The sequence below is a fragment of the Solenopsis invicta genome, chromosome 16, assembly GCF_016802725.1.
Source record: "Solenopsis invicta isolate M01_SB chromosome 16, UNIL_Sinv_3.0, whole genome shotgun sequence".
Taxonomy (NCBI): Eukaryota; Metazoa; Arthropoda; class Insecta; order Hymenoptera; family Formicidae; genus Solenopsis; species Solenopsis invicta.
In genome coordinates, this window is record NC_052679.1 from 8,173,865 (window position 1) to 8,199,826 (window position 25,962).

The 25,962-nt window shown below is 33.3% G+C and overlaps 1 protein-coding gene across 2 annotated transcripts; it reads left to right on the forward strand.

Annotated features, from left to right (window-relative positions):
• On the forward strand, window positions 1-15,696 carry LOC105204729. 2 transcript variants are annotated; one of them, XM_026139319.2, is made up of 3 exons: window positions 1-371; window positions 12,661-12,878; window positions 15,305-15,696. In XM_026139319.2, the coding sequence occupies exons 2-3, from the start codon at window positions 12,677-12,679 to the stop codon at window positions 15,583-15,585; spliced, it is 483 nt and encodes a 160-aa protein (XP_025995104.1). In that variant the 5' UTR covers window positions 1-371; window positions 12,661-12,676; the 3' UTR covers window positions 15,586-15,696. The 2 variants fall into 2 exon arrangements, with proteins under 2 accessions (XP_025995104.1, XP_039314824.1); XM_039458890.1 differs by lacking the exon at window positions 1-371 and adding an exon at window positions 11,696-11,848.
• Window positions 15,697-25,962: the final 10,266 nt, after the last annotated feature.

The window sequence follows — 25,962 nt, forward strand, 5'->3', positions numbered from 1 at the left end:
CATAAGCCGCTTTCCTTTTAAAAGACACAGATCGGCACAAGTTAGCACACTCGAACTCAGACAGCCGTCGTAGTTAGTGGAACACACTCAGACTCTCCTCCCGAGTAGAGTCAAAAAGTGTCGATTGAGTTTGTATCAAACGGAAAACGACGTGTATCGCTTTATGTTAAAAGTGTCGACTGTATCCTCTAAAAAGAAAGCAGCCATAATACATCTGAATTAATTCGAGCCTTCGTCTCGTATACTTCACGAATATAACATAGTGATTGCACGGTGTAATTTAGTCGATTTGCGACTATTCATTGGCGCGTGTAGATCAATAAGAAAGGAACGACGACATTGAGTGACAGTTCATCTTGCACACGCGTTTCGTAAGTATACACATTCCAGTCAGAAATAGTTCCTCGAAACGATGTCGTTTCGACATCGTTAAGATCGATTTGAAACTTACGTCGAAATTATAACATTTTCGAGTAACCAAAAGTTGCGTATGTAAAGAGTATAATGGAAGTTTCATACATTTTTTAATATTTTTGGTATGTATATGTAATAAATAATTTTATATTCTGGAAAAATTTGTTTAAAGATCGAATCGGTACTGATTCGACAGCGATTCGACGATGTGATGATGTAAAAAAAAAAATTAACTAATTGCATTTCTACTTTTTTCATCGTTTATTTTTATTATTTATTACATGAAAGAAAAGTAAAATGATTTTCGCATGTAATGATTTATAGAATTGACGTCATTCGACTTCGATTTGAACAATAATTTTATTAGTTATCTGAAATTTTTTTCAGGATTTTTATATAAATTGGAACACTTTAGAAATATTGAGAAATTCATATTTTTTCTCCGAACTTTTCATATATATGTGTATTTTTAAATATTCTAAAGTTTACATTAAAAAATCTGAGAACTATTCTAAAATATATGTTATACAGAAAATCAGAAAAATTCTAAGAAAAGTTTTCATCGGAGTATATAAATTTGTCTCAGATTTTTAAATATAATTTTCAAAATTTTTAGATATTTGTTAGTCATTTCCAGAATTTTTTAAAATTTCTGTAATATTTTATAGTTCTTAGAAAATTTCTCAGTTTAGAATATTAGAATATTAGAATTTATGCATACATGAAAAATTTAAAGAAAAAACTTAATTACTTAATATTTTTGAAAAATGTTTAGTAATTCATATAAAAAGTATATCTCAGAGAAATTTTTGTCAGCAATAGAGCTAATGATGTTTTTCTTCTCAAACCGATTTTTCTAGTTTTATCTTTTTTGTATACCAAAGTTATTACATACATTTATAAACTATATATTTTTCTTCCGATGTTTATTTTGAAATAGAATTGTTGCAGCATAAAATACCTTCTATGTTTGATCAAATTAACCAAAGCATATGTACTCCGATTAGATAATCTTAATCAAATAATTAATTTTTAATAAAGCGATAAAAATAAAGCAATTTTTGAAAAAATAAATTTAATCGATAGTGTTATTATCTTAAATACACAAAATAAAAAAGAAAGTACCTTTAACAATAATCCTAACTTGAACTAATATCAAAACAATTTCGATTTTACAATTATTTGATCTAGTTAGAAATAATTCTTTAAGAAGAAAAAATTAATTATTTTTTTGTGTTTGACGCGATATTCTCGTAAATATCAAAATAGCTTCTCGTAACGATATTGTTTCGATGTCGAATGAAATCGAAAATTACTCAAAATTGGAGTAAAAAATCCATTAAAATTAATAAAAATTTCAAAAATTTTTGACTTGCATTTTCGACATCGAAACGACATTGTTTCGAGAAACTATTTCTGACTGAGATATATGTATGTATATGATGTGCACATATAATTTTTTTAAAATTTATTTATCTTTATATTTATTTTTATATTTTTGTATATGTATTGACCATACAAGATCAGCGATACAATTGAGATGTTTCACCATAGATTTAATGTTATTCGTTGTAGCAAAAATTCATTAATAATTTATCATATCAACAAACTTTTATAAATTATTATGTAAATAAGGCATTTCAATCAAATGAAATTCAAATATTCTTTCATATAATATTATAACATTTTTGCATTTGATTGTAAGATATTTAATTATATATTTCTAAATCACTCAGAACAGGTAACACATAAGTAACTCAATAAAAGAAAATTTTCTAAAAAACTAGTTGAAATGTTTTGAATCATTAAACCATTAGATCAATAATATAATGAAAATATTATTTTTTAATGCAATTTTAGTGTATATTTATTTGCATTTATGTTCTATGTATCTTTAACAATGTAAAAATTATTGTTAAAAATATACATTTATTTAAAAGATTATTAAATAATGACAAAGAAGCAAATATGACATTTAAGAAATTATTGACTTCTATTTTAGTATGTATCCGTATAATTAATCAAAGAAATAATGAGTTGAGTAACGCTATTACGTCATCTCTACTTTTTTTTTATAATAGCGATTTGGTCCCAAGGAGCACAAGGTTATAAAAAAGTTTTTATAACTCCATAAAATGTTTGTACATGATATATACTGGAAAATTGTACGATTAAAAAGTTAATATCGATTATATAACTATTTGTAGTTTTTAAAACATCTATATGACTATGTAAAAATCAGTTTATGTATACGTATTTATTTGAAGTTTTTATAACGTCTGTACGACTCTGTATAAATTAGTTGTTACGTAATATTTATTTTAAAAGTTTGTAACGTCTATACGACTTCATTGAATATTAGCTGTCTTGTAGCGTTCATTACAAGTTTTTGAAACTTATACAATCAATTCTATAAATCAATTCTATAAATAGATCGTATAAGTTTCGATTTATTTGTATAAAATATTTAATTTATAGAATCTTTACGATTCTTTATAAATTAGTCATTTTGCAATATTTATGGCATTGTTTTTAAAACATTTATACGACTCCGTATATTTTAACTTAATTTTTGAGTCATAATATCAGGTTTTTAAACGTGTATACAACTGCAAATATTGTTGAGTAGAAATAACACGTGTATGATGTTTCTAAAACCTTTATATAACTTTCAAAATGAGATTATTTATTACTAATCGATTTGATATACTTAAAAAGTATGTTTTAATAAAAATTTCTTTTTTTTTAGATAAGCAGAGTTTAACTAAATTATTTTGTAAATCTAAGAAAGTTATTTTTTTACAGAGAAAGAATTACTTTTCGAAGAAAGAATTACTACAGAGAAAGAAATACTTCTAATGAATTTTTGTACCATTGGAAAAAAAGCGAAAAAGTCCGCGGAAGAATTGAAAAAAATCAATTTTTTTCCAAACTTTTAAAACTATAATTTTGTCGTATATTTTTTCTGATAAATAAAATCTTTATGTGCGTGTATGTAAAATTCATTATTCATTTTTTGTTTGTTATAAAATAAATTTTGTATACTTATAAAATTTTTGAATGCGTTTTAATATAGCTGTACATGTTATATACATACGTATATATATATATATATATATATATATATATATATATATATATGTTCATTTTTTTTAATTTTTATATATTACTCCATGCGGTTTTATCTTACAGTCTTCATGACAGTATTGCACTGAGTTCACTAGATCATTATACATATTCCATGTGCCGTGTATTCTTCTTGCATATGCAGTATAATGCTGATTAGTATATGCTATTATTCTAGCTAACCTATAAATTTAGTATAAAGCGATGAATTATAAATATATTGTGAGCAAGTGCGAAAAGAAATTACAAAATTATATAGCCATATTTTAAAAACAATTATGATTGCTAAAGCTACAATGTATTATCAATAAATTTAAAAATACGAAAAGCATAGAATATATTTTTTATATTAAATAGAGAACTGCAACTGATATGTGAAAACACAATATAAACGAAATGCTTTATTGGTTATTGCTAAATCTTAGTGTTGATCTTTATTTTGTGATTTTATATACATTTTCAAGTTCACGAAATTGTATGCCGGATAAGTTTTTGGTCTTAAAACACAATTCTAAGTTAAACAAGAAACAATTATATCACGTTATTAAATTAGAAGAGAGAATTTATTCGCATTTAGTTTATTTTACTATCGATATAAACAGAATTAAAAAAAAAAATTTAGGTGAATCTTTTATCCAGATACATTACTTCTTTTTGCATTATTACAATTTTTCGACTACCAATCATCGGAAATGGACTACCAAACGTCAGTAAGCGACCAACAAACAAATGCTTACTGTTATAATTTTTTATGCAATCTGAAAAGTCAACTTTTATGAAAGGGGGCCAACTTCACATGAACATGTCTTTTTTTCGTATTATTAATAACAGTTTTAATTACCAATAATCAAGAATGGACTACCAAACGTCAGTAAGCAAGCACCAAAAGAATGCTTACTGTTATAATTTCTTATGCAGTCTGGAAAGCCGAATTTTATAAAAGGGAGGCCAGCTTCACGCAAGTGTCTTTTTTTTTATATATTATTAATTAAAATTTTGACTATCAATCGTTGGGAATCGACTACCAAACACCACTAAATGATCACCAATCGAATAGTAATGATCGTTATTAGATTTTTAATAGTGGGGGGGGGAAGGCCAACTTTACGCAGCTCAATTGTAATTAATGAAATATTAATGGAATATTATATGCGAGCTAGTAAATATAGATATAAGCTATACGAATAGTAAGATCTGTTAAAAAAACTAAAAAAAAGTTTTTTAATTTATAAAGTAAAAAAAAACGGGCACAGACTAAAATTTTTGTATTGGCCGAAGTTTGCGAAAGTTGTATTAACGTCTATACGTGGTGTTTAAAATAGATTATTGTAACGTTATGCAATGACTATTAACAGTCGATTGTAAAACAGTTGTGTTACAAGTTTTAATGTCGTTAATGTAACGTTAGAAATCAGTTGTATAGATTCCCTACTTAGTTGACATAAACATTTCAACGACGTTATTATCTGTACTTTTTAGTTGCCGTACGGTTGTAAGAAAAGTTATAAAGTTTTAAAGAAAGTTGTATAAACGTTTCTATAACTATTATACTACTAGATTGTGCTCTTTGGAGTGAGAACATTATTCAACTTCTTATAAGGTCAGGGTTGAATTAATCATTTTTAACAAGCTACTTATTATGAAAAAAAATTACGCAACGAGTTTATAAACTCGTTGCGTAACTTTTAGAAGATATAATTCGTTAGTATACTAACGAATTAGTATACTAACGAATTATTTCATTAAGTAATAGTAAAAAGTTATTTGTCAAAATTTTGATTGTCCCAACCCAGACGTTAACATTAGTTTTATGAAAAGTTATAACGTCTTTATTAATTTATTTGCTATTATAAATAAAAGTAAAGAGCAACTTGTTACTTATAATGCATTACTTCTCATCTTCCATGTCTTTAGTATATATCTATTTAGAATATAAATTAAGTTATAGTGTTCGTAAAATAGTAAGTTTTTTTTTAAAAGCCTTTGTCATTATTTTATATCTTTTACCCAAATTAATACTTTTTTTAACAATTTTTATTTTACATATTCTTGAAAATACATATAATAAACTTAAAATCAATCCGTCGTTGTCTTTATAAAAAAAGTAGAAATAGTTTTAGTTTGTTCGAAAGAGAAAATATTAGTTTAGGTTTTATTTTTAATGCCAAAAATTTTTATGAATTAAAATTTGTGTAATATCAGGTAAAATTACTTGTTTTTAAAATGCATTCTTGATTATAAGTAAGGAAAAGTTAATTTTGACAGAACTAGAAGTGAAAATATGTGGATTGAAAGACGTGAATACTCAAATATTAGAGAAGAAATAGGTAACATGACACCTATTTTTATTTTATTGAATAACTTTGTTTATAATTAACATTTTCTATTAAAACTTAAACGATTACATTCGCCAAAATGTTGTTTGACAGACTCAAAGTAATAAAATATTATTTTGGACGTGATTTATAAAGTCTAATGCACTGCATAATCGGTGGAAGGAAAAAAGTGGCTGTAATATGACTATCCGTAGAAATAATTTTAGAAAATTAGTTTAGTTTAAGATAAACCCAGTACTTTGTTACAAAATTACATATTTTTAATTTTTCATTGTTTAGAATTTTTCTGATTAAAAATTTTCCTGTGTTCAGAAACTTTAGAAGGTAATTGTACACTTAGGGGATCCAGCTCCAATCATGTTGACCTTAACATATATTATAGAGGCAAGGATACTGATCAACTTTTCCTTATAAATTAATTGGCGCTCTCCTACAGATTTTGAGATATACTTAGAGAAAAAAAAACTTAATTATTTTAGTTTTCTTTCATTTTTTCAGAAAATATATATTTTACAAAAAAATGTGTTAAATAAAAAATGAAGCTTGAGATAAGCTCTACAAATAAGGTTCTGTACATATTTTACCTATACTTTAGGAGTTGTAATTAAAAAACTATTTTAAGAAAACTCTGACAAATTCAAATTTTTACATGTCGTACAGAGAACAGGTGGGCGGGGAAGGGGTTCCACCACTCTCCCTGCACACCCTCCCTGTATTTTTTCTAACCTAACCCAACCCGTCTCAGTCAGTCCACTAATAATGTGGTGAGTGCGAGAAAGGGTGGGCCATAATTTCAAATCTAATATCGCAACATGGTCAATTAAATATTCTTGGCCAAATTATAACTAAAATAGAATTAGGTTAGGTTAAAAAAAAATACGGGAAAGGAATGCGGGGGAGGGGCGGAGCCGACGACTCTAATATTACCATCCGGTGAAAAAGTAATACTTTGTGCTTGCTTCAAAAAAATAATGAATTTTTATACTAATTTTTAATTTTTAATTTTTTTGTGTTTAAATTTATAAATTAACACATAAAATATAATTAAATTATGTACTACCATTGTTTTAATTAAATTAATGACACATCGAGTATAAACAACGTCTTACAGGAATGATTAAAACTAAATCAAATTGGGATATAATTTGACACTATTTAACAGTGTACTTTATTCATTTTTGCAATTTGGAAAATTAATTAAAATTTATGTATTAAAATTTGTTTTAAAATATATTTGCTTTTTTTTTGTAAAATAAAGTAAGCATTTTGCTACTAGAGAGATAAACGCTATATACCCCGTTGTCTTTTCTCTATACCACAATATGACTTAAACTGTCCCACATCTACAACAATCTATCATGTCCCACTGTGGCAAATTGAAGCAAAGTCGGATGAGCCGCAAGTTCCCAAACTTCCTCGTCGTGACCAAAAGATATCAATTTTAAGTAAAAAACTACAAAAAAATCAATAAAATTTACCAAAAAGTAAGTACATTTCCTTTGTAAATTCACATCGATTTTTATCAATAGTGATTCTCGAAACGCAACTGTAATCGACCCACTGTTCTATATTGTGCGGATATCAGGTTCTTTTATGTCTAATAACACAATAATACAAAATCTTATGCTGTCTAAATTTTATATTCCTAAACATTATTTTAGACGTTATTTTAGTCTAAATTTAATATTTTTAGATGTTGTTTTAGACGTAGATGCCTCCGAGTTCTAATAGAAGTCTATTCGATCTCGCGTTTCTGCCTGGAATAAAAATCGCCAGAAAGACATAAATCAAACATATAGACAATAATTCAGAAATTCAATAAATCAATAGGAAAACATGCAAAAGTTCTCTTGCTCTCAATGCCTGTAATTTCGATAATTGAAGAATTTTTTTATTCCAACGTTTCGGACCCCACGTTGGGCGCCAAATTTGCGACCGCACTCACGAGCGTGGTGCAACTACGTGATCACCCGTGACGACAGATAGACGCAAAAATTAGCTCGCAGATATTGTTTGCCTCAAATGCGTAACAATTAAGCAACAGATTGGGCGCCAGGCCCGAGCGAGCGTGCCACTCTTATATAACAAGATTACCGGTCGCTGAAATTTCTTGCTATTAAACGCGGAAATATTTTATTGCATCACGGGCAATAACGGGCTCTCTTAACCGTAGCTCAGCCACGGAATTGGTAGAGGGGGTAGTTCGTTGCGGGCGGGAAGATAGAAGAGAATGAGGGAGCTTAAAAAGAACACATCAATTAACTGGAAAATTAACAAATACACTCGATAGCAAAATTAAGGGATTACTTATTCTGACTCTGAAAAATAGGCGTAATTTAAGACAGTGTAACTTTGTCAAAAATGATAAAAAAAAAAATTTAAAAGAAAAGCATTTTAAAGCTTGAAATCTCTAGTTTTGAGATTAATAAATCATTAAACGATTTACACATTGTTTACGAAGTTACGCGGATTCAAATAAGGATGTGTCAAATCCTAAAATTTTTTACAAACTTTGCAAAGCTCCATGACGCGAAATAAAAATTACACGCAAATACGGTTTACAGCATTTAAAAGTGGATCTTTAGCTTTCATTTGCGTTTTTGTTGAGCTTTGTACGATTTTTGGTCACTGACTTAGGCAACACTGAAACAAAAATGGCCTCTTTTGTTTCAATGTTGAATAATTCAGTAAATCATAATTGTACAACGCTCAACAAAAACGCAAATTAAAGGTAAAGATTCACGCTTTCAAATGCTATAACCGCATTTTTGTGGAATTTTTATTTCATACCGTGTAGCTTTGCAAAGTTTGTAAAAAATATCCGACAAATGTCAAAATATTATAAAAATTTTGCCAAGCTGTACAGCGTGAAATAAAAATTGCGCACAAATGCAGTTTACAGCATTCAAAAGCGTGGATCTTTACCTTTAATTTGCGTTTTTGTTGAGCTTTGTGCGATTTTTTTTCACTGACAATGAGTTAGGCAACACTGATACAAAAATGGTTCTTTTTTTTAATGTTGAATAAGTCGGTGAATAAAAATCGTACAACACTCAATAAGTACGCAAATTAAAGACAAAGATTCACGCTTTCGAACGCTGCAAACCTCATTTGTGTGCAATTTTCAATTCACATCAAATAAACTCGCAAAATTTGTAATAAATTTTGCCGCATTTTTATTTTTATCCGTAAAAAATCAGTATATATTTTCAAAGTCAATATTAAAAGTGAATGTAGAAACATTAAGCTGTGAAATGCGTTTTGAAACATTTGATTTATGATTTTTGTTGATTTATCATATTACACTCTTTTTTGGAGAGTAATTGTTGACGATCCTTTAATTTTGCTGTTGAACGCTTACTTAATCTTTGCTGAAGTCAATATTTAAACTTTGTGAAAAAAAAATTATAAAACAATTTTCCAGGGTTTATTTTAAAGGGCAAAATCTTTAAAATAATTTAAAGGTTTATTTTATCTAAGTTGATTTTTCTCGAAGTTTTTTTTACACTAGAAAATAAAAGAAGTTTAGGAAAATTTTTAAAAATCAAAAATTTGCAAAATAAAAAATTTTTCATAATGCAATAAAACATTAAAAGTATTGTGGATTATTTTTTAATTACTAAATCTTTTAATTTTGCTGCAGTGTTGCCTAACTCATTGTCAGTGAAAAAAATCGTACAAAGCTCAAGAAAAACGCAGATTAAAGTTAAAGATCCACCCTTTCGAATGCTGTAATCGGCATTTGCGTGCAATTTTTATTTTGCGTCGTGGAGCTTTGCAAAGTTTGTAAAAAATGTCAAGATTTGATGCATCCCTATTTGAATCCGCGTAACTTTGTAAACGAACTGTAAAGTGTTTAATGATTTATTAATCTTAAAACTAGAGATTTCAAACTTTAAATGCCTTTAAAAAATTTTTTTACAATTATTTTTAACAAAGTTACACTGTCTTGAATTACGCTTATTTTTCGCAGTCAAAATAGGTGATCTCTTAATTTTGCTGTCGAGTGTATATTTCGGCCGATCTCGGACATTAAATCATAGTGCTTTGAAACAATTTCTCGCGACACGGGCGCGGCCGGAAAGTACCACGCGGTCGTCGGTACGAGCTCACGAAACGGAAAGAGTCAGAATTAAATTCTAATTAGCGACAATATACACCGTGCACACTCAAAACTCTCTAGACGCGCGCTCTCATTCCGCACAAGATACATTACATAGCGATTTGGCTCGAAGTATGCGATCGGAACTACGCGATCGCCAAACAGAGACACATCTAAACGCTACTACGAACAACACACAAGAATATTACAACAATTAACGCGACTTGGCTGTGGCGTCGACGACGCTCTCAATAAACGGAACCAAAGAAAATTAAGACGCGACTTGATCGGATGAGGCGCACGACGGTCGAGTACGCGGACAGCACGCGGTCATCTGCGTGCTCCAATTTCCGCGGAAAATCTTACCGGGAACGCGAACTCTAATTACGACCACCGCGCGCGCGATTCATCCGATCGGCGAAATCGGTGGCTTTACAATAGTCTCGTTCGTCTCACCACGACGTTGGCCTCGCTCCAAAGATCGTCCTCACAGGAAAAGCGGAAGTAGCTCAGGTCGTCTTGGCTCGTAATGGCACTTACGCGACCATCCACAGCAAAGTGATCGATAGCGCGAGGAAATTCGGCAAGCGGCACGCAGGATCTCTCGCCCCATGTACGGGGGCTCGTCGCGCCCCGCTGTTAAGCCGTAATCACACTACAGGTTGTGAGCTCGGTTGCAGTTAGGGTTACTGTTGAGTGTTGGAAATCAACCAATCAGAGAGAAGCAGTTTGTCGGTTAGATTGCAGGTTACAATTTAGACCCGAGTCTATTTTTCAAGCTTGAGGTTGTAACAGTAGCCAATAAGATTGCGAGAACCACAAGTCTAAATTATAACCTAACTTAACTGCGTATTGCTTCGTCTGTTTTGCACGTTATATAACCTAATCGTCTTGTGGTTAATTCTGTTTTGTTTACGTACCGGCTTGGTTAATCAAGAATTATTGTCTATAGTGTGATTGATCAACGTTAAAAAAAAAAACTGTGTACCCTAACCCCAATCGTAACCGAACTCGCAACCTGTATGTAGTGTGATTGATCAACCTTAAACTGTTAACTGTAACCCCAACTGCAACCGAGCTCGCAACTAGTGTGATTACGCCTTTAGTCCCGCCTTATCACGCGGTCCTTGCAACTCTCTAATCATATTGTCGTGCTGCAGCGCGCAGTTCGAGGTAGGTCGGTGTCTTCGGGCAGCTTGCGACTCTTCCCGTGGTTTTTCCGAGGTTGGATGGCTATCCTTACGTACTCTTCATTGTCCGCTGCCCCCGCGACCAAATTGGGAGCATCTTCTCGCAGCTCCTCGTTCGAGGTCTCTCACGCGATGATCTATGTGGAGCGTTGATGTCCCCTTCGTCTGACTTTCCCTCTTTGCGTCCTGCAATATTTAGCGGCCTTACTGTTGCGTACGGGCGCGACGTTAAGAAATAACGTAATTAACTGAATTGAGATCACCTATCGTGCACGCTACTGCGATCCTGCGCACGATCCGTAAAATTCCGAGTGACGGCATGTCCTTCTTCCTGCAGTCTTTTTGCCGGGCGAGACTCCGTATTTGGACAAAATTGGTATTTGCTAGTCGCCAATTCGCAAAACGTCGCTAAAATTTCAAGGACGAACACACGCACACAAAACAAAGACGCGAAATTATTAGCGCACGCGCCGACACGTCCGTCTCCGAGCCGAGAGGACGTAGAGCCGCAGCGTGCGCTCCCCGGCCGAATCTTACGATCCCTGTGACGGACAGCCGAACAGGATATCACGTCACACTATAAGCAATTGTTAGAATACGTTACCTATTAATGGAGATAATAGGGGTAGCCATATTTTCGACAGTAGCCATAATACCTTCTTCTCCTCTAAAAATTAATTGTAAGTATCGAAAACTATTAGAATAATTATATGTACAATTGGAAACATATTTTTTGTGTTGTAAAGCTTCATAAATTGAAAATTTCTGAACCATTTAAAACGCATATTGGTATTTGAATCTAAATTTCATTTGACTAGAAGATATTTTCTTTGTACAACCAATAATTATTTAGTATTATCTACTAAAGCAAGAGATGCCTTTATCGTGTGAAATTTACGATAATTTGTTATTTAGTCTTTATTTAAATTATCGTAATAATAATTTTACCTAATCAGAAAACACTTACGACCCGACCATATTTTGTTTTTTATTTATGTCTTGTAAACTACTGATTGACTTGTATTTTTTAGGTTCTCTTTGAATAATATTTATAAGGCATATTAGACTCAAAAACGTGATTTGTATTCAACAATTTAAATAGAAAATGAGCTGTACGGTCATAGCAAAATATTAGTGTTAAAATAATATTTTGTATAATTTTAGAATTTCCAATTCTTTCTAACTACGCGCTGAAATAAATTAGAAAAATACGATTATCTTTAATTACTTATTTTCGTAACACACAACGAGCCTACTCTGTTGTATTTATTATTCTTCGCTGTTAAAACAAAAAAAGACACCTAAAAATTTCGTAATTTATTTAATTTGCATTTTAATACAAATTAAATTAATTACAAATTTGCTAGATTTCTTTTTCCTTTTTGTCATATACGAATATATCATTTGAATTGCAATGTTGATTGTTTTCCATGTCTTCATTAAACGACATTAAATGGCATGGTAAACCGGTAATGCGAAATTCGTTTTTCAGGATTCTTGCACCGAGAATGGTACCTGTACCAAAGTTTCCATCGGCGGAAACTTCGCGCGCTCGTCGCCGACGCACTCAAAATGATACAAAATGTGAGAGAAATGTGTCGGAGCAGATGCCTCGAAACGGGACACTTTTATGGCTCAGCGAAAATTATTCGTGGAAAGTCGGTATGTCTCCAGATGATTACCGAAGAATCGTCGTTCAATGTAGAAAAGGTAAAAAAAATGCATTGGATTAGAAAATGTTATATTTTATTTTAAACGATTATTTTAAATGGTTATTTTAAAGTTTCATCGAATTCTTGCGATTCAGGGTACATATAATATTATGAAATTGATCGGAATAAATTCCATCCAGAATTATTCAGTCATTCCCTAAATTTCTATTGTATCTTTTAGGGGAAACAGAACAATTCCAAACAGAATCTGTTCCGAAGAGTTTCCTGATACAAGCCCTGGTCGTAACGCGTATCATAATTTTTGCGATAACATATAATACTGTTGTGCTCTTTTTTCGGCTGAGTTTGAGAAGCTGGCCGAAGGAAGATCAATCGATCGGACAAGACAAGGCGCGGTGCCGACTTTTGTTATCTTGTTCGAAACGCGGAGCTGTCAGCTGACATTTAAATGATTCCGCTGATTATTTCGTTGCATTCAACTTTTGAATTAAAGTTAGTGTTTCTTTTATAAAAACGTGTTAAATCATTTTGTGTTGAGTGTCCGATCATTTTTTGCGAGTGACCTGTGTACTTGCCTTTTTAAGTACGTCAATACATTTTCAATTCGAATCACAAACGCGAACGATTCTCGTTATAGAAGTCTCTCATGTTACGTTGCACGTGACAAGGATTTTCTCAAGTTCTCTTGAAACTAAAAAAAAATTGAGAGATAAATATTAAATGCACGTTTAAAAAGGAAGGTGCATTTTAACATGTAAATCCACTTTATAATTTTTTTTTAATAAATTACTTTCTGCACATTTTGAATCATGTTAAATTTTTGAATACGTCTAAATGTTTAAAAAAAAAAGATTATAGTCCTCCGCTGTTAAAAATAGACGACTGAGAAAAAGAATTGTTTGAAAATTATGTTTAATTTGTTACCTAATAGAATACTTTTATGGCTTTGATTTCAAATAAAGAAAGTAAAAGAGAATAAATAATTATGAAAAATGTAAAATTGTGACGTCAAATATCAAGTAATAAAAAAAAGTTTGTTTTTCAAGTTTGATGACATTTTTGTGAATTGTGCCGTTATGATAAGTTTTATAGTTGTTAGATTTAAACTTTACGTCATAACACACTTTCTAGCTTTAGTCCATCAGTCAATATACTTTATATGTACTGACATGTGCAAAATTTCTTGAAACTTTTTATTCTTACAAGGAAACTGTCACGAATGTCCGGCGAATTTGATTCTCCTTGAAATATGTTGTTAAACACGATAATTTGAGAGATCTCCAACAATCAAAATTTTTTTTCAAATTTTTTAAATTTTATTATATATAGTTGAATTTGAAAAAATCCTTTAATTTGGCTAAAAAACAATTTTTTACATTAAAAAAAGCTTTAATTGCTGGAGATATTTTGTTGAAAACAAACAATTTTTTTTTTACTACAGTAAAGTAGTACTCTTAAAACTGTATAACTTTTGTTAAAAAAATTGTTTTCTATTTTTTTACTTTCAACGATATTTGTCCCAAAAAAGAAATACCGTTTTTCTTCAAAGAGGTGTTTCACTCCTTAAACATAAGATTCCGCCCATATAAAAAATTATCGGTCTCTTAAATCTTTGCGTTGAACAACATATTTCAAGGAGAATTAAACTCGTGACAGTTTGTATAAAAAACCACATTGCTCGAACTTTTTTTAGTTATTTGATACCATCGAAATCTTTAAAGTTTACTTACTGTAAAATTGTTTCTTTCTTTACTTTTGCGTATCTTTTTCTTGGGGAGTACAACTTCTATCAAATTGTTTTTATTTTTTTTTAACCTCCTCAGGAATGAACGGACTATAATTGATATAATCTGTTGGTTTTAAAAACTCATAATTTAGAAAAAAAGAATAAAAAAATCGTTTTGTTAATAAAATTGTTTATACTTTTATGTAAACACTTTTTTCTTGGGAATTGTTGTACTTTTTTTATAATTATTTTTAATCTCTTCAGATTAGGGAGTAATTTGAAGGAACGGAGTATAATTTAATTCGGTGGTTTTAAAAGCTCGTAATTAAAAAAAAAAACAGAATAAAAAAATTCTTTTTATGGAATTGTTTTTTTTAATGCAACTTTTTCTTGGAAAGTACTAGACTGTTTTTTACCTTTTTTTAATCTCTTGAAAAATAAATGGACTATAATTTATTCTGTTGATTGTAACAACTTGTAATTAAAAAAAAGAATAATAAAAAGTTTGATTTAGATATTAATCCAAAGGTGTGAGAAAGAGGAATATAAAGTTAGACAGTTTTGCACTACAATCTCGCATTTGCATCCTGCCCCTTTCAAAGTAAAGCAAAGCTTACTACAAACATTTTTTGCTCACGATTCCTCATATCCTCGTAAATCCCTCGTGCTCGTCAGAGAGATTTACCATTTCGCGTTATTTCCGACGTGTTTCTAATTTTTCTTAATCGTTCCTGCAGATCTATTGAGTCTTATCGTGGACCACAATCGTGTGCATCACAGTCATCTAAGCAATGTTTCGTGGATGGAAACGCAAAGAATCCTCCGTTCTAAGACGGTTAATCCAGAAAATCAGCAGCAAGAGTCGCAAGTGGAAGACTCACATTCGGAAGACTCGTCCTGCGCAGAGAAGAAAGCCATCTTGCCATCGCCCCTACGAATTATCCCCTCCACCCCCCAACCTTATCGTGACGACGATAAGTTCGCAATAAAAGCTACTCTGGCGAAAATTTATGGCTAGATGGATCAAAGAAATGTAAATAAAGAAACGAGAGTCTGTGCTGGATGAAAAACAAGGAAAATGATTTATCAATAAATAGCTTATCAATAAATGGTTTATTATTAAGATCGACATCCCTGATGAGGTACAATATCTTTTACAACTCGGCGATAGATTTGAGCTACATTTCACTAATAAATACAAAGGAAGCACTATTATAAAATTTATAAAACATCTAGAGAAGAATGTACGTACGTCTATTATAGCGAAAATTTTAAGAATAAGATAAGAAACAAAGCGATAAATAGTATCAGTATATTATCTTGCGTAGATAAAAAATTAAAAGACAATGAGGCAACGCGGTTATAAAATGGTTAAACTACACAAAAAGATTCGTGAGAAAGCATCCGGACATCCTTTTCACGCGGGCAAATGAAGGTAATATTATTGTCGTGTTAAAATAAACAGCGTTACATATGTAGGATTGAAGAGATGCTCTCTGACAAATCTACATACGAAATTATTGACAAAGATCCGTCTAGAAGAATTACAAACAAATTGCATATTTTGTTAACTAGATGGACAAAAAAAAGTACATAGAAGATATATATATATATATAAGTCTTAATGACAGATTTTTGCCAAGAGCTTACGGGTAAACAAAAATGCATAAACAAAATCATTCTCTAAGAATTATCATTTCTAGTATTAACAGCTCCCTATGTTTCGTTGTATACGGAAGGTCACTCCATACACTGATTACGTTTAGGTAAAAATGTTTATTATCTCCAGATGGATTACAAAGAGGCCTCGTTACACGAATAATTACAAAGAGTTCTTGGCCTCATTACACAAGTGTGTTTTAATATATATGTATAATAAAAAAAGAGATCTTAGTCTCTATTGACGAATATGAGTGTTGTACGAGAGTCAACTTGATTCACTCGTTTGGTTCGCAAAATATTATCTCCCAAAAAGATTTCGTCTGACCTGATCTCGACAAGCTACCGTTATATATAAGAAAATCTAAAGCTGTGAAAAATCAATCAGCTTTATTGTTTTCGAATACAAGTCGTCAGTAGGTCAACTGTATGCAGTTATCGTTTGACATTGTTGAAAATTACAGAAGGGTAAAAAAATATTAGCACTCCACTTTAAGCTACAACAATTTTCAAAATACTATCTTATTCAGCATCATTTGTATCCAATTGTACTATTGTTTGTTTCATTTGTACCTCCAAGAGGGTGATTGTACCAAAATTTAAAGATAGGAGTGAGAGCTATCTTCGCCATTTTTGAAGATATTTAAAAAGCGCAAGCGGATCCTATTTTCGAATTGTTTGTATTTGATTGTACAGGGTGTTGCAGATACATTTAGGACGCACAAATGGTTGCATACGGCAGGAGCCAGGGGCAGGCAGGATCAGTAGGTAACGACGGCATGTACATATACCGGCATAATCGTTATCGATCGAGTGGATTGCGCGCATTTTTATCAATTTATGAATTAAATATGACAGACTTGGACCAGTATTCACAGTCAATTCTCATTTCAAGATCGTCTTAAGTAACGTCTTAAGATGCTAATACGGTTCTCTGATTAGTTGATGACATCTTAAAATGATACTTAAGATGATCTTAATTATAAGAATCGATCTATGAATACCGGTCTTGGATCGTTGCAGTTATTATAAGAGGAGACAAAACAATAATCAAAGATAAAAATTAAATTTTAAAATGTCATCACGTTAAAAGACACAAACATAAAATAAACAATAAAACTTTTCTCTTATCCTCTTTACTTTTCGCGCTTGTTAGCGTTATCAATTTTGATAGACTTGTTAGATTGCAAAAATTGTTAGCAAAATTAATTTAGTATTTAGGTCCTAATTTTGAAAGTTCGAAATGTTTTATGAATATTGATCACTAACGATAATTATAATTGATACATTTATTTCGAAGATGCGAAAAATGTTAAGCGCATAAGGAAATATTTTAATCAAAAACTTTTTTCAAATTTATATGCAAACTATTTATTGAAAACTATATAATATTTATAACAAATGTTCAAAATAACCTCCCGATTCCTCCATACATAATGCGACTCTTCTCATAAACCTTTGTCGCACGTTACTCAGCATCGCTGATGTAATATTGCGACTAGCTGCTTCAATTTTTTCTATTAAATTTTCACGAGTGGTTGGTATTGTTTGATACTCCTGATCTTGTATATACCCCCACGTAAAAAAATCCATGGGTGTGAGATCAGGTGATCGCGGTGGCCACTCGTGAAGATTGCTATGTATCCCTATCCATCGGTTTGGATATCTATCATTTAAAACTCCCCGTGTACGAAGTGCCGTATGAGCTGGATGTCCGTCTTGTTGAAAAACAATTTTGTTTTGGGGTATATTTAATTGCACATTGTTTAACAAATTTGGCAGAGTTTCTTCTAAAAATTCTGTATATACTTCCGTAATATTAATATTTTCTGGAAAGAAATACTACTGTGTCCAAAAAGTAAGGTGACATTGCATTTATTTCGAAAATTCTTTATTTATTCTTGCAAATCAATTTCGTCCCCTTCAAAGTAATCCCCCCCTGATATAATACACTTATTCCAACGGATTTTCCAATCTTCGAAACAGTTGTAATAATCGATTTCAGGAATGGCCTTTAGCTCCTTCTTCGCAGCGGCTTAAATCTCTTCTATCCACTTGCTTGAGTTTGCTGAATAGCCAGAAGTCGCATGGAGCCAAATCAGGTGAATACGGTGGTTGTGGAACGATATTAGTCGAGTTTTTGGTTAAAAAATCACGAATCACCGTTTCGAGTCGATAGAAGAGATTCAAGCCGCTGCGAAGAAGGAGCTAAAGGCCATTCCTGAAATCGATTATTACAACTGTTTCGAAGATTGGAAAATCCGTTGGAATAAGTGTATTATATCAGGGGGGGATTACTTTGAAGGGAACGAAATTGATTTGCAAGAATAAATAAAGAATTTTCGAAATAAATGCAATGTCACCTTACTTTTTGGACACAGTAGTATAGCCCGATAATGGTATTATTTAAAATCCCTATCCAAACATTTACACTATAGTGCCCTTGTATATGTGTTTCTTTGCAACAATGGGGATTTTCTTCTGCGTAGTGATGTTCATTATGTCGATTGATATGTCCATCGGTTTGAAACGTATGTACACTCATCGAACCATAAGATTTTTCTCAAAAAATTATCGTTTGCAATATTGTCAATGTCAACCTACACAATAAAAGTATGTAATAATATATTAGAATTTGTTACATTTATAAATTATAACTATTTTTGGAAATTATACAAATTATTAATTTTCTATTTATTACATACGTAAATGCTTAAACTTATTTGGCCTGAGATCCAATCACAAAATCTGTCTCGACGAGGTAGATCTTGTGGAAACAATTTCTGGGTAGTATGTCTCTTAAATGGATGCCATCCCAAATTTTTTTTTATAACTCTATGCACTTGGTGTGGTGTATATTTAAATCGCGCCCACATCAAGTACTGATATGCGGATTTGTTGACATAGCCTCTCTTATTTGCTCAATTTCTCTTTCATCCCGTTGACGCACATTTCGTGGGCGTTGATGCATGTAGTGTACCAGATTCGCAAAGACGGCGATATAAAATTCCGAATAATGAATGTGGTGGGTGCCGTAGATTAGGATATCGATTAGCATGTAAAGCTGTTGCTCTTCTTTTGCTTTGGTGGCATTCACCATAATTAAGCACCATCTTTGCTAACTCTTCGTTAGTATAACGTGGAGGCATTATTGACTGTACTATTACGCTGTCGCTTTTCTCGCATAACTTTTGTCTAACCAACAACTCTCTCTGGCTCGCAGGTCGATTGTCTTTTGTCAGATTCGCATTTATTTTAACGCGAGAGGAGGCTCCATGTTCTTCTCTTCCCGCGTTAAAATAAATGTGAATAAAAGACAAATCAGCATTTTTTTCATTCTGACATTCTTTCAAAAAACACATAACGTAAAAAGTAACATTAGTAATGCAATCAATAAAACCGCATCTTCGTTACAGTTAAAAAGTTAGCAAATATGTTACTCAATTATGAAAAATGTAATAAAAACGCAAAGAGAACAACAGTTCTATACGCTAATCATTATCTTAATAAGGGACAACTGACACATGAACTTTTCGTTATTTTATATAGCCGATTTTGTCAACATAGCACTCTTCACGAATCAACGCGTTTACGAAACGTTACCTAACGCGACGAAATGGTCGATCAAGTAAGACTGGCGATTTCAACAAATCTGTATATTAATATCAGATGTATTGAACACATTATACAATGTACATAATATCAAGCTACATAATTATTAAAAAAAATTGAAAACATTTTTTTTTAATTGACACACGACGTAAAAATTGTTTCTCCAAAATTTATCACGTTAAGAAAGACTTTGTGATTGAATTTTAAACAATGTAAGATTAATATATTATTTCAATAATTTATTATTAGGAGTACAAATTGAAAACCGCCGTTTTCCAGTAGATGGCGCCAGTAGTAAATGCTGGCGCCAAACGTTAGGTCAAAAATTTTAAATGTAAGGTTGGGCATCTGGCAACAATTCCTTATCATTGCAGTTGTGAATTTTTATCGGCGTTATATATTTTTTTGTGATCGAAATGTCGAAATTTGTGCCCAATAAGCGTCATTTGCGGGAAGTTTTGCTTTTTGCCTTCAATTCGAAAAAATCTGCGGCTGAGGCGCGTCGAATGATTGTAAAAACTTATGGTGAGGCTTCCATTAGTGAAAGAACGTGTCGAGAATAGTTTCAACGCTACAAAAGTGGTGATTTTGGCATAAAGGACAAGGAGCGTCCCGGATCGGTGAAAAAGTTTGAAGGCGCAAAGTTAGAGGTATTATTGGGGTGAAACCATCACAGAACGTCGCTATCAAGCACAACTAATGCGTTTGAGCCAAGCATTGCAGGAAAAACGGTCACAATACGAGCAAATACACGAAAAAATGATTTTGCTGCACGACAACGCTCGGCCACATGTTGCTCAGGTCGTTAAAACCTATCTGGAAACATTGAAATGGGACGTCTTACCTCATCCGCCATATTCTCCTGACATCGCCCCTTCAGATTACCACTTGTTCCTATCAATGGCGCATGGCCTGGCTGAGCAGCACTTCCATTATTACGAAGAGACCAAAAACTGGGTCGATTCGTGGATCGCCGCAAAAGACGAGCAGTATTTTCGACGCGGGATTCGTATGCTGCCCGAAAGGTGGGAGAAAGTAGTGGCCAGCGATGGACAATACTTTCAAGAATAAGTATGTAACCATTTTTCAACAATCAATCCTCAAATTTTGACAAAAAACGGCGGTTTTCAATTTGTACTCCTAATATTTTTTTATTGTGCAAGTTGTATTTTATAATGCATGCGTGCAAATGTTTAACAATAAAAAACGTTTACTTAAATAATAAATAGAAAAATAATAATTTCTTACAATTAAACAAAAAAATAGATGATATAAAAAAATGCAATTGTATTATTTAATATTTTTATCATAAATTGACATAGATAATTCGAATAATAATTTCTGAGAATAATTTTTTTATGGACGGACGAAGTGGCAATTGTATTAATCGCCGAATACCTTTATACAGAAGAGATTCTCCTTTGCCCGAAAAAAACGCATGTTCAGAAGCAATATAATATCAATGTTTGAATGGTCCCTTACGGAAAAAAACTACAAGAATACGAAAAAATTACTAGAATACTGTTGAAAAACTGCAGTTTTTATATAGTATATCAATAAATTTTTTGCATAGTTTTTTTTTGTAAGGGGTGATTGTGGTTAGACAGCTAGTCGCAATATTACACCAACGATGCTGAGTAACGTGCGACAAAGTTTTATGAGAAGAGTCGCATTATGTACTGAGGAATCGGGAGGCTATTTTGAACACTTGTTATAAAAATTATATAGTTTTCAATAAATAGTTTGCATATAAATTTAAAAAAAGTTTTTGATTAAAATATTTCTTTATGCGCTTAACATTTTTCGCATCTTCGAAATAAATGTATTAATTATAATTACCGTTAGTGATTAATATTCATAAAACATTCCAAACTTTCAAAATTAGGACCTAAATACTAAATTAATTTTGCTAACAATTTTTGCACTCTAACAAGTCTATCAAAATTGATAACGCTAACAAGCTCGAAAAGTAAAGAGGATAAGAGAAAAGTTTTATTGTTTATTTCATGTTTATTTTTTTTAACGTGATGACATTTTAAAATTTAATTTTTTATCTTTGATTATTGTTTCGTCTCCTCTTATAATAACTGCAACGATCCAAGACCGGTATTCATAGTAGTAGTATATGGTTAGCCATGGGGCGTCAAAACAAATGACGTCACAGGGAGGAAGGGGGGAAAACTGGCGCCAGTCTTATCAGTGAAGTGGAGGGGGTTGGTGGACGCGCTAGCAGTAAAAGGGCCAAGTGGAGGGAGGGCCTGACGAAATTTGGAGCGGGGCGTGGAGGACCTGACGATATCAGGACCGAAGGGCGAGGAAGACCTGACGATATCAGGAGCGTTTTTATTGGGAAGTAAAGCGGACGGCTCCGGGAGGAATTAGAGTGTGCTTATTAGTTTCGGGAGGGTCCCAGATGCGCACAGACCCAATTGGACACCACCAATTATAGCGGCCGATGCCGAGAGTATTTCCGTTGGTTGGGTTAGATTAGATTACGTGATTAGTGGTGTCCGATTGGGTCCGTGCGCATCTGGGACCCTCCCTTAGTTTCTCCTACGGCTGCCCCAGGAGCGGATTGGTCGAAAAACAGGTATTTTGGGAAAAATTTAGCAGCAAAGTGGGGAACGGGTAAAAGAGGCCTGAGAAGTCGAAAAACCTTATCTGGAAATTACGATAGAAAGGACGGAAATGCCTTTTACGATATACATATGCTTTCAAAGGAATGGTTACTACATACAGGAGATAGAGTCTTGGCATTAGGCAGGTCGTGTGAAAAAATAATTCGGTTTTAAAAGTTACAAAAGAGTATTTATTGAAACATTCAACTTTTTTTTTCATACATTCTACGAGTATATTCTTACATTTTTAAGTTACATGATTGAATGGGGTAGCATACAGATGATTTCATCACGCATTTTCTTTTATTATAAAGAAAAAATTTGTGAAATAATTTTGCGATTAGTCGGTCGTTGTATGTGTGTTCGACAGAAAATAAATTGAGAAATTGATTAAGATTATAGCCGTTACACATGAAATATAAAAAAACACAGCAGTATTGCCTGCAAGTTTGGAAAAGCGCTCCTTGTAACTGTGTGGTGTTCCATTGATGCGTGATAGAGTTTCGTCGCAATCGCAGAAATCGGAGAAATCTAGAATCCGAGGGAGGTAATCCGTAGCTATCGAAATATGTTCCATTTTCAAGTTTGTCGATGTAAAAGGCGACCCAATGTTGGCCAGGTTGATTGTGATCATCCGTGTTGGCAACGATGGCGGTCGACCTCGTCTACACTTTCGATAGCTTGTCGGCTGGATAGACTCCTGTGTATCCTGCGTTTAATTGGCGCAGCGCATGTAAAATTTCGCATGTAAAAATTGAGTGAATTCATACGACGGCAGTGGGATTATTTTCTCGTCTTCGGCTATAGCCGATGCTGTTTTGTATGTTATTTCTTCTTCTTCTTCTTCTTCGCTGTCGTTTTCATCGTTTTCTACTACTATTTTGCTCGATTAACCAGCGTTTCAATTTGTAAGCATTGCGCAACGCGCAGTGAAAATTTGCTTTTGCGCGAAATCCGTGATACGTGCATCGATGACCACTCTCCTCGACATCGGGTAAATTTTTGAAGGCTGGAGAAATGCCTTCCAGATTATATACGTTTCTGGATAGCAGATTGCGTAGATAACGCGCCTTTTCATGTCCCCTGCTATAGATGTAGCGTGCTTGTCGAGTAATTTCTCGTAGATGTTGCTTGAAATATTTGAGATTAACTTCGCCGTCGAACCACTCGATGCCGTGATAATTGCGCGTAAGCCAGTTGTTTTCATGTCTCGAATTTACAGGCAACTCGTCAAACGGGCAAGGTCGTATTATAATCCATTGTCCGATGATTGGAGTGTTAACAGCGACAACCGCGACTTCTTTCGGAATAAATTGTTCCTCAGCATCGCGAAAACCTTGAATGTCGATGACTATGTCCATAGTTTTATACTTTACGCAAGCTTTCTTAATCGAACCGGCTACGTCCAAGTCTCGTTCCAAACTGAATTCTTTTTTAGGCATACGGTAGTTTAATAATGGTGGTGACAATAAAAATGATGGGGGTGAACATTTTACAGACAATGTTCTTGTTGTTGATCTCTCTGCGTTATAAGAAACTATCCAGAAAAATCGACTATGACTTGCCGAGATGAATCGATTTCTAGAACATTATTGAACTCGGCATACACGATGCAATTAACGGTCGCGGTAAGTGCCTTTTCGAATCTCACTTCTAGTCGTAAGCTTCCATGTTTCACGAGATTCCAATGCCCAGCACAATTACCCGATAGATCGGGTGTAAGGTCAAAAGCGAAGAGGCAATATCCGTTAGAGTAATCGTCTCTGCTTATAGAATTTCCTTCGTTCAAAAAATGTATGCTTGTTCCTATGGAAAAGAGGGTGTGACGCTTCAATGTAGAGCGGTTCGTCTTTCTTAAAGCTTGCCTGTAACGGTCTACTTGGAATCTGCATTCCGTCAGCGTAGAGCGAAAAGAAATTTATGCCGTAATTCTTAAAGTTAAACGGGTTTAATTTTCTGTCGCCGTTAAACGCTTTGTTATCAACAAAGCCAACTATTATTCGTTTCGGTAGCTGTCCAAGTATTACATTGTCTAACGATTCTTCCACGACCAGAGTGTATCGTGAACGTTTTAACTTCGACTCTCGTAAGGGGATACTTGGCAGTGGTTTTACTCAGCATTCTCGCATGCGCTAGTAATACTCCGGGAGTTATTTTTGCTCTTCTTACAAGTAGGCTAGCGTCTAGAATGCGGATTTTCGACGTGGAATTTGTTTCCATTAGACAAAACGAATCTTTGGAACGTACGAGTCTCATTCTAACTTCCACCTCGTTAATTAAGAATTTATCTTGATTAAAAACGTCGCAGTGAAGATGTCCTATGAAATCTAACGCGCGTCCTCCTTGAATGTAACGAGCGCGTCTCACGAGAGCCTGATTTGTTGGCGAATCTACCGGCTCGTCCATGAAACCGGGAGTATCCATGTCCAACAGACAAGATGTGAGATGGGAAGTTTTTGCGGGTGAAGCATAATTTAATAACGCCTCGATGTATGCGCGATAAGCGTAAGCGTTGTTTGGAGGTGACACGAGTTTTTGATTGAAAATACACGTCGATTTGATTGAACATGCAATGCAGCAGTTGATTTACAGGGCCTACTTTGGGCGCGGCGGCGGCGGCGGTGGCGGTATTTGTTCCCGTTTCTACACGTATACGGAGACTTAGCATAGTATGCGTGAGATCCAGGTAGTCTTCTCCATGACCGGGTATAACAAATTCTATTGGTGCGTCGTCTGCGAGCGATGTTACGGGCTTGTAATAAATCCATTGAGCACTCTCGATACTAGTCTGGGTAGGCGGTAAAGCGAAGAGATCGAGTTTACTCTTCAAACACTCGCTCGAATGGGTATGAAGGAAGGACATACTTATCACGACGCACTATGGATAACGCTAATTCGTGCGAGGATTACGAGAATATGTCGGATACACTGCGCTTCTTGCTGTTGCGGCGTTTCGTGCCGGATGACTTTTTAGTTTTTCGAGTTGTTCCGTGACTTTTCTTCTTCTTCGATTTTTTAGCGCCTTTTCTGCGTACACTTTTTTTTGATTTTCTTTTGACTGAACGATTACGTTTACAAAGCGACGTTCTCTCAGCGATGCGAGGATCGTGGTAACCGTGAAGAAACTGAAGCATCGGAGTTGTTACGGATACTTTATATTCCGATACTTTCATCAAGTCTTTTATTTTTTCTGTGGCTTTTCTTTTGAGGTTTTTCCCCGATTTTGCAAAGCGATTTTTGAATGCCTCATTCAACGGGGTATGGTTCTCGACATCCTCCATTACGTTGATGCCCGTGCACCCCTCTTTAGATAAGGTAAAATTTTTCTAAATAATCCACCGAGAAAACTTCCGATACCATGTCCGCGTTGATAGGGCGAGCCGACAAAAACCCGTGGAATTCCCCCACTTCTTCCGCCGGCACCTCCGCTTTGCGCCTCGTAATATTCCTCATAGTCCATGGTGAAATTAATTTTCTCTCTTTTGTTTATCGCAGACTTACGTTTA